The sequence below is a fragment of the Acartia tonsa genome, chromosome 7 (assembly GCF_053477335.1).
Source record: "Acartia tonsa isolate MP-2025a chromosome 7, ASM5347733v1, whole genome shotgun sequence".
NCBI lineage: Eukaryota > Metazoa > Arthropoda > Copepoda > Calanoida > Acartiidae > Acartia > Acartia tonsa.
In genome coordinates, this window is record NC_137266.1 from 42,739,897 (window position 1) to 42,750,298 (window position 10,402).

A 10,402-nucleotide genomic window follows, 5' to 3' on the forward strand; every position below is an offset into this window, starting at 1 on the left:
ATCCTGATTAGGCCGACTCAAGATGCAAAATTTTTTGGCGCGCTATTTTAACCCATTCTATTCATAAATATAAGACTATTGATACCTTTAAAAGTGTTCTCAGACTATTTTTTCAGCAATATGTCAAATTCGAATTTCATTAATAAGGGGAAGGTTCCCCCCTGGGGGTGAAATTTTTTTTTCTTTCAAACCATGGCTTTATACACCTTCCTGAATTCGTCTTGAAGAGTACATTAAGAATCAAAAAACGTTTTTTAAAAATATTGATCCCAGAAAACGTTATCCTCAAATAACCGTCAAATCACCTGATTTTGCTAAAATGGCCAAAATTGTTAGTTTTTTGAGAATAGCTCTTGCTATGATCAAAATATTTTAAAATCGTTTTTTGATCCTTAATGTACTCTTCAAGACAAATTCAGGAAGGTGTATAAAGCCATGGTTTGAAAGAAAAAAAATTTCACCCCCAGGGGAGAACCTTCCCCTTTTTTATGAAAATCGAATTTGACATATTGCTGAAAAAAAGCTACCAGAACACTTTTTTTGGTATCATTGGTCTTTATATCATAAAAGGAATGGGTTGAAATAGCGCGCCCATTGAATTTCAAAAAAAGTGGTAATTCTGAGTCGGTGTAATCCTGATGCTTTGGCAGATATATATCTATAACTGGATAGAACAATGGAAAAATATTTTTGGATGCTTTTAAAGAAGCCAGGTATATTTCAATTCATAGTTATCTAATTCAATTACAGAACAATTTGTTTTTGTAAGGCTCTAACCAAATTTACCATTACCTTGGCCTATCACAGTCTCATAAAAACAAGAATGGCCAATTCTAAAATGCCAAAATCAATGATCTGAGCTTTCTATGTGACTAATAATACCTGACAATCGGCAACCCTGCTACCACGTGATATAATTTGGCTCAAAGCAAGTGCTGCCACTTCGTCAGTTCTGCTGTTACAAGCATACAATGTTTACAGGGCATTGGCGTGCACATAAATTTTGATTTAACGGGGGAGGAGGGGGGATATATTAGTGATTTAGTATTGATAATCCACAAACATAGAAATTTCCCTTGAGAGTTTTTTAATAATTACTCTATATACAAGTAATGTCTGTCTGTCTGTATGTGTAGCTTCATATAGGTCAAGAAAAGGTTTAAAACTATTCGGTTCATAAAACAATCACCCACCTAAAGCAAAATCGCCCATAGAAAAAAATTATCCACCCAAAAAATTTTGTTTTACTTTTATAAAGAAATAATATTGAAAGTGGAGAGTCGACTTCCCCACTCCCCTTCACTGAAGTGAAGTGAGAGGCCTAGCTCTAGTGGCGTAGCCGCTAGTCAGTGAAAATTAGAAGATGTTTTCTATCCTTAAAATAAAGTAACAGGATGTGTGTTTGTCTATGTGTCTATACCGAAGGATCTCGCTAACCGCTGAACCGATCGGGTTCTCCTTAACAGGATATCTTGTCATCGGTCCCGGGAAGGTTTATTACTATTTAGGGGGACGGTACCACAATCCTCCCAAGAGAAATCGAACCTAGAAAAAAATTAACCCCCCCCTCAAAAAAAATTTTTTTTCTTCTTTTATTAATTTTTTTAACTAAAATCAAAAAAGGAAGGTCATCCCACCCTCAAAAAAAAACAAAAAATTCCCTCCCCCCAAATTATTTTCTACATTTTCTTTTAAGATCTGAAATAATAAATTAGGTTATCAAAATCTACTCTCCCCTTAAGTGCCCCTAGAGGCGTAGCCGCTAGTAAATAATATAATAACAAACATTGCACATTCCTAGACTCTGGTTCACGTGATTCACTTCTCCTTCTCCGCAGAAGACTTGGAAATGCCCCTGACGACTAAAATTTAACATGTTTCTACGACCCACTTATTAAAAGTTCCCCATACAAACTTAAATTAATTTTTTAAGCAAAAATTAGAAGAATTTTTGTTAAGATTGCATTGGGCTCTTTTTTGAATTTAATTTTGCCAAAGAGTATCTTTATAGCTTTAAGAACGATAAATAGGATGGGGGACATCCCATTTCCTCTTTGGGCGAGGCCACTAGTACTCAGGGATCTAAAGGGATAAGACAATAGCCGATAAATTAATGTACATCCCCAAAGTAAATCCACAAAATTACTCCATTTTGTAGATTACAATTAATTGTTGAAACGTTTGGACACTCAACTTAATAAAGCAACCAATCAAAATTTATTCAATAATAGTCCACAAAGTTGATAAGCCAACACATAAAAAAACGTAATTCTAAAACATCGTTGACTAGGGTAATAGACAGCTCTCTCTGACTAGTACGATACAAAAATACAGAAAAATGGTTAAGTAAACCATGTGGAAAAATTTAACAAAGAAACTAAAAATTTTACCTCTGAATTATTTTCTCTGTTATGGCTACGACAAAGCTCGAGATACTTTCGACAAATTGACTAAAAAAAATTACAGTTATTTCTGTGCTTTCACTTAAAGTGCTTCTTAAGCAATGAACCCCTTTCTATCCCATTTTTTTTGGGGGAGGGGGGTGGGTATATATCCCCCCTGAGCCGAACCCTTGCAAGGGTCTCTAACAGTAACACTGCTGTGATGCCCTAAACATGCGGGGTACCCAGTACCTAATACAAGATATTCCACATACTGATTATAGAGATGCTCCGCTAATAGCATTGTCCTAATCGTGCTTTGAATTAGCATCTCCAAAAAATTTGAAAATCCGATTATTATACCTAATATTTTAGTGTTTAAAAAGCTAAAATTCAACATCTTTTTAAAATGGACTTGGACATTTAGACTTTCTAGTAGGGACTATAGAGTTGGTCCGAGTTTTGAATACTACTTATCTGTCACAGGAATTATCATACAATGTTTTAGAATGAAAAAAACGATATTAACACACTTAAATTAAAAATTCGAGCTATCAAATGGGGACAGATGGACCAACCCTGTGATTGTAGAGAAGCTTTGCTTCTAATTATTTTTGTGATACTTACATAGACGGATAGAACAAGGATAACTGCACCAATAGGCAGCACCACAGCCAAAATTATTATGATAGGTATTCCTACAACAAAATTATTAAGATATTCCTAAAATAAAATGTTTGAAATGAGTATAATGAAAAAGTAACTCAGTACTCCCAGATGTTATATATATGTATAAATGGTACTCCGAATAAAATGGTTAAATATTTTTGTTCTAGTATAGTTTACGGTTAGGAAGAAAGGTAGGGGACATTGGACTGTAAATTAAAGATTTATAATCAAGTTCTCTCATACTCATTTGTTGGCTAAAACTTGGGAATTATATTAATCTAGATTAGTTGGTATTAAAATCAAGCAGCATGCAAACTTCCACCAATAAATTAAAACTAAAGATGTTTTTTTTATAATCATTGGCGATGTACAAGTTATCAATTTATATTTCTAGAACCAAAACTTTAAAAAAAAACTTCAATCGGAAATTAGGCTATATGTTCATTTTAACCGTCAGACCATATCCAATCCTTATAATAAAGTAACAAAACATATTTGTGTCTATTTGACTGTTTGTTTGAACCGAAGGATCCGCTAGCCACTGAACAGATACGGGTCTTCTTTACATGGTAGATTCTTATAGGTCCTGGGAAGGTTAAATACCAACACCCTCCCACGAGAAATCGCCAAAAAAAAAGTAAAAATATAAAGTGCCGACTGGCGGATATTTTTTGGAAAGCAGTTGATCTAATTTTACTTTCCCTCAGAGGCTTCTAGGGGCGTAGCCGCTAGTAAATTATAGAGTAGCTACTATATAAAAATATATTACCAATTGGTGATTCAAAGAATCCACTCTCATCTACATAGTCTTCACAAGATTCAAAATTTTCATCTACAATAATTTTACAATTAATAGTGTTAGGTATTAAATTCACAAAGAACAAAGTAGAACATCAACAACAATTAAATCTTAAGATAAATTCAGTATTTGTATATAATATAGGAATGAAAAATCATGTATAGCATCGTATTAAAGAATAAATAAAAATTATATAATTTAATTAATACCAGTTTTGTTAGCCGTGGCCTACGGCGCCATAGACCTAACAAAACTGGTTTTAATCTTATAACTTTTCATTTAAATATCCGCGGAAAGTTGTCCATAATACGATGAAACAAATTACTATTCTTTACTTTCTTAATTGTACCTAAATTATCACAGGAATAATCATAGCAAGTTTTATATCGGTAAGAATTAATAAACCGAGATATCCGTTACGGACGGACGTACGTGCCGAACGTCTTAACTATAGAACAGCTTCGCTTCTAAAAATCTTACCTAAAGCATTTTTTGGACAGTTGATCATGCCATCACAGAATAAATCTCTGTGAATACATTCAGCTGACAGTGGACACTTCATTTGACTGAAAGAAAAAAAACATGAATAACTATAATACAGTAGAACGATGTCTGTCCGTTGGAAGCTCAAGAACAAGCTAAACACTAAACCAATTAATAGGTTGTACATTTCAGGGAATATACCTATTGGTCCTGTACAAATTTTAAGCTATTTTTCTTGTTGGATGGAACACAAAACCCTACCGAACCAACCTTTTCTCTATTTTTAAAGAGATTTCTATTTAGTTTTAAGGAAATATTGAAGGTGGGGGGGGGGGGGGGGGTGAATCTCTATTTTAAAAATCTATCTGTATACGTTAAAGTAACGGTACATTCTCATTGGACAGTAGGTAAATAATTGTGTTACTTGGCGTTGCTGGAACAACAACATAAAACAAACTAATAAAATGTTCAGATATATAAGTAACTCTTTATCAGTAGATAAATTCCAATTCTATGAAGTTTTAGCCATGTCAACGGTATCTTTTTCGTCCACTTAAAATTTGGGTCTTTTACTGTATCTTATTCGTTTGTTTCAGACTAACAGTGTCCAAACTTTTCAACCAATAATTTGAATACCTAGGATCGTTCCACCTATGACAGCTTCTTGCAGGAGTAACGGTTAATTTCAGATGCTTCCGAATATTTGGACTCTGATGATGTAACTAAATAAACAAAAGTTACAGTATGACAAAAGTATCACAAAAGAAGCTTTTAATCTCTCTTATAGGCTTTTATTTTAATTGGTACCAAATATTGCTGTGCTTAAAAGGAAATTGGATCTAGTGCAGTACACAGTGAAATATTTATGTAACGACTATCTCCAAAAAAACTATGAACTAAGAACTTAAAAGACTACTAAAGGCCAAGCGAAGGAAGTTAGATTATGCTTGCTCAAAATTCTAACCCACAAATAATCTGGAATAGTCATTACTCAATAGTGCAGTTATCTCGCAGTGCACATAAATGCGTGAAAATCGCTTATTTTACGTACGCGTTTTTTTCAGTCAAGCTGTCCCTGTGCATTATTGGATCTTGGCTATTCCAGATTATCTATAGGACCTATTCTGCTGCTTACGGTGTGCGGGCATGATATGTTTGGCAGCTATCAGCAATTAAAGTTCATAGATTTAATCCTTGGATTGCTGATAAACTTTTTTTTGCGGATTGCGGATTTTAGGATTGTGGATTCTAGCAATTTGTTAACCCTTACCTAACCTAAACTAACCTAAAATTAGCATGAAAAGCTACTGTGAAAATAAAATGCAAAAAAACTTTGGATGCCACCCACCATTTTACTTGTAGTTAGGAAACAATAGAATACTTTTCTAGTTTTTTCTGCCACATTTTAAGTAGATAAAGAAAAAAAAGTGATATAAAAGTCATGAAAATTAACAATCCGAATCCGTAATTTAAATTGAAGATTTGGATTCTGGGTCCAAAATTTGTCCAAAAATTGGGCGGATTGCGAATTTCGGATTTGGATTGCCAACCCTAATTTAGAGTTTACCTCTATCCACAAATCAATTTCATTCTCCATCTTGTGATATATTCGGCTGGGAAAACTTGTTTCTAAACAAAAATAAATAATAGTTCCACAAAAAGCTTTAAGGTTAATAAAACGATAACAGTCATCGAAACTGATTAATTTCCGGTGGATACGAAATGGTTCTCAGCCATACTGGAAAATCGTGTATTGCATCGTCTTATTGACAATTTTCCATGAATCAAGTCATAAACTTAACCAGTTTTCTTAGCCCGGTCATTCGGCCCCTCGTGGCTTCCTAATCTGATTTTGTTCTTATAACTTGTCATCTTAATATTCACGGAAAGCTGTCTATAATACGAAGCGATGAATAACTATTATAGTATTTTAAACGATAATGTATAAATTACAGTATGATTCATATATTTTTAATTAAAGCACAACAAAACTATGTAGGTAAATAGAATAAGTTTTCGAAAGGGAGACAAAAGCCATGTTATCAAACATAGAAAAAATATTTGGAATACATACCTACCCATTTCAGCATGATTAATATTACGAAAATACAATAAATAACTTCTTTCCGCTCTAAACTATTTATTGGTAAGAATTTTAGATTTGCTTCTCTTCGACCTATCTGTTGTTGCAATAAAATATCATGCAAAGTTTTAAATTGAATGGCCGATTTTAACATGTACCTATTACGGACGTACACATGGATTAACTGTAATTGTTGAAAATCTTTGCATTTAAAAATACTTGCCTTTAATATAATCTCTCCGTTTTTCCTCTTTTTCGTCGTCGGGATGTTCATGACTTTCAAATTTTTGGCACATTTTCTCACTTTTACCAACTGTTATGAATCCTACATCCCTGAAAATTAAAATCTGTATTTTATTGCAACAGCGTTCACAGGCATGGAGAAAGGAGGGAAAGAGGTGCACAATTAAGACTTCAAAACAATTACTTAGAAATACTATTACCAATTTAAATGATTATTTTTCATAGGTAGGTAATGTTGAAATTATAGTAATTTAAATAGTAATTTATTTCACTATATATAGTCATCTAAACATCCGGGGTATTAGGTTAAGTAACAACCAACTCGAGTTAGGCATGCTTTGTACCAAGACATTACCTCCTACTCTAACTATTAAGGGGGAGGGGGGGAAGTTCTGACACATTTGCGTAAACCTGGTGTATAGGCTTTATCTTTGGACTGAGAGGATATGTTATTAGGGATAAAATCATTCTTATATGATGAATTTCCCCCAGATTTAAGATTTTTTGGATAGTTCTCCAGGTTCCGGAGCTCCAGGCCTCCAGGTGGTCTCTCTACAGGTAAAAATGAAAAAAAAATTTTTTTTTAAGAGTTAGATGTCAGCTTATGAGACAAAATATGTATGTTTTTTCTTCAAATATGTGAATAACAATCAAAAAGAAGCATATTTTGTTTTATAAGTTAACCTCTAACTCTTCAAAAAAAAAATCATATTTTTAATTTTTACCTGTACAGAGACCACCTGGAAGCCTGGAGCTCCGGAACCTGGAGGCCTATCCAAAAAATCTTAAATCTGGGGGAAATTCATCAGATAAGAATGATTTTATCCCTAATAACCTATCCTCTCAGTCCAAAGATAAAGCCTATACACCAGGTTTACGCAAATGTGTCAGAACTCCCCCCCCCCCTTAGTCGCACCTGATAGACCTGCAGTAGGAACCATTTTTAACGTCTTTAGTTATGGCGCGCCGTTAAGTCGAGATTCGAACCTATTACAAACTCCCGACGACGATCGGATGCGATACGTGTTCGTTGAGCTAAGACCGCTGGTTTGTATAGCCCCTTAGTTAGGAATGACAACATGAATGCCTTACCATCCAAACTGAATGTAATCTTTTGAGCACGTGGGGTTGAACTCAATGTCCATCTCGTCAATAAACACGATGAAGCCATCCCCGGTGGCGAGCTCGAACTCGAGGTGACATTGGAACACCGACTCCTCCACTACAGAGCTATACGTGAACACTTTCGGCCTGAAAATACATCATGTTTATTTAAAAGTACCTAATATGAAGTCTATATTGTACGTTTAGCAAAGGAACTAAAATTAAATATTTCTCCTTCACTTAAGTGCCCCTAGAGGCCTCTATGTGCGTAGCCTCTAGTAGTTAGTTAAATAAAGGGATGTTCCTAATTAACATTAACTTGATTATCATGAAGATTGAATGAATGTTCCAAAGTTACTTTTAATTCATCAAAAGACCTTGATAATAATTTTTAATAGATAGGTACTATAGGTATAAAACTCATAATATTAATTTTAATTCAACAATACGAAAAATTGTATAAAATATTAAGTTTTTATCTAACTTTTAATTATACCTATGAAAATGTGCTTTATTTAGGAATTTTGTTTTGGTTAAACTTTACTTACTTGTCAAAATGGAAGGAGATTTCAACCTTGCCCCCATCGCGTTTACAAATATCTTCAAGTCTAAATAAATGGAATCTATGGATACAAAGTAGAACTATGTCTGTTTGTCTGAAGCTTAGGATCTTAAAAACTGCTCATACGATTGAACCTACTGGTCCTGATGTTTTAGCTATAGTGTTCTCGTGTATAAGGAGGAGATATATTAAATACGAGCGAATATAATTTTTTTTGTTTTTAAGTTCTAATTCAGAGTATTTTCTGGTTTTGTCATACTACTTGTTTTTAATTACTTAGGGCAACTGATCTTGAAGGGAAAAGAGAAAATAAAGTATAGAGTTTGGCGGCTTACCTTGTGACAGAGTACTTTGTGTTTGCGGCTTACCTTGTGACAGAGTACTTTGTGCGGACAGCTTACCTTGTGACAGAGTACTTTGTGTTGGCGGCTTACCTTGTCTTACCTTGTGACAGAGTACTTTGTGTTGGCAGCTTACCTAGTGACAGAGTACTTTGTGTTGGCGGCTTACCTTGTGACAGAGTACTTTGTGTTTGCAGCTGCAAATATTTGCATTAATATCAATGAAGAAATGTCCCTCATAGTCATAACATTTTACAAAATCTGTAATTAGGCTACGTGTAAACAATTTGATTGTGGTAAGTCTAGCTCGAGGTACTACAATATCAGGGATGGAACAATTATCTAAACTTCACCCTTTTAGCTGTTCAGTACTTTAGGACTAAATATTAGCACATAATGCTTCTAAAAAGTTATGCTACAAGCAGACAAATGTGTTTCTTTGAGTCCTTGATTAAATCTGTTTATTCAGATTAAATAGTTTGCTGAGGCTGATTTGTTTATGAACAGATCAAGTTTTGAAGACTGTTGAGGTAGATATCTTATATCATTGAATTTAAAAGTCTAGAATGGAATTCAAAATCAAGACTCAATATATTAGAATAGATTTTTCAAGAGCCAAGCTAATTGGGCTAATACATTTCAATACATTCAATAAAAAGCAGCAAATCAAAAGCTTTGCATAAACCTGCTGACCTCCACACCCTCTCCACATTAGTAATCTGTTTGTATCTCTCAAATCACTGAACATATTAATTTTTCTATTTTTGTTCGCTAAGCAGTTTTAATATTTTTATTCCTAAATTCATGATGCCTCTAGAAGCTATGGGCTTATCTGCGATTGATACATAATGAAAAATCATAACTTTGGTTATCAAACGGACGAACATAACATACAATTATTGCATGGAGTAGCAGTGCTCATAAAAATTATCACTTTGTTCACTAGCGAATTTTAATTTTCAACCACTCATTTTCCATTATGTCTGAAAGAATACAAAAATAATAAATTTGTATAAAATCAATGCAAATTTTTATGCCACTAAGACTAAACAGGTGAAAAATGTATATATTTATAAAAAATAACAATCTGAGCCAAATAAAAAAAAAAGTTTGTAAAATGCTTAAATTGAAAAATTTCAATCTTTTCCTAGGTATACACGTTTTTGTTTTAATTTCTAAAATGGTAGGTAAAACTTTTACTATAAAGATTGTTTTTAGATGGCTTTTTGTATAAAAAAAAGTGTAAAACAATATCTAAATCTAAAATGAACATATGTATGACTAACTAGAAAAATAATGGCATTATCCACTTTCATTTTGGATAATATAAATATTTTTTTTTACGGCTCTTATAAGTGTGCGAAAAAAGAAGAGATGGTTGGAAGGGGAAATAAGACCTCACAAGTTTTTTCTTTATGTTGTTTGATAGATTGGAACAAAATAACATTTACAATCTAAAAAAAACTTGAGAATTATTTAATTTTATAAAATTAAAGATTTACTCACAACTTGGGTAATCTCTCAAAAAGTAAATTAATGAAAAAACAAAACAATATTAAACAGTTTTAAAAATTGCAGTAGAAAAAAAAATCACAGCCGAATTTTAAACAAATATGATTTACAGATCTTGTATGTTAAAGAGAAACATTAAAATGTTAACAGATCATTAATTTAGGATTATTTATCAGAGCTGGATCTTTAAAAGCGTAGCCGTTGCCGTAGTCGTGGTCAGAGTTA

At 33.2% G+C, this 10,402-nt stretch overlaps 1 protein-coding gene across 5 annotated transcripts in view; it reads right to left on the reverse strand.

Moving 5' to 3' along the window:
- Positions 1 to 10,402, reverse strand: part of LOC145323806 (uncharacterized) — a 247,976-nt gene that overhangs the window by 3,845 nt on the left and 233,729 nt on the right. For 4 of the 5 annotated variants that reach the window (XR_013881104.1, XR_013881103.1, XR_013881102.1 and 1 more), the window contains exons 2-13: positions 8,835 to 8,925; positions 8,311 to 8,370; positions 7,751 to 7,909; positions 6,639 to 6,748; positions 5,900 to 5,961; positions 4,969 to 5,054; positions 4,330 to 4,415; positions 3,820 to 3,882; positions 3,009 to 3,079; positions 2,391 to 2,450; positions 1,798 to 1,862; positions 883 to 955 (exon numbers count right to left, since the gene is read on the reverse strand). Coding sequence is in view for 2 of the 5 variants with exons in the window: in XM_080166365.1 (XP_080022491.1) it covers positions 883 to 955; positions 1,798 to 1,862; positions 2,391 to 2,450; positions 3,009 to 3,079; positions 3,820 to 3,882; positions 4,330 to 4,415; positions 4,969 to 5,054; positions 5,900 to 5,961; positions 6,639 to 6,748; positions 7,751 to 7,909; positions 8,311 to 8,370; positions 8,835 to 8,911 (972 nt within the window). In the remaining 3 variants the exon portion in view is untranslated. The remainder of the gene's footprint in view (positions 1 to 882; positions 956 to 1,797; positions 1,863 to 2,390; positions 2,451 to 3,008; positions 3,080 to 3,819; positions 3,883 to 4,329; positions 4,416 to 4,968; positions 5,055 to 5,899; positions 5,962 to 6,638; positions 6,749 to 7,750; positions 7,910 to 8,310; positions 8,371 to 8,834; positions 8,926 to 10,402) is intronic. The other variant, XM_080166366.1, reaches the window with a different exon arrangement.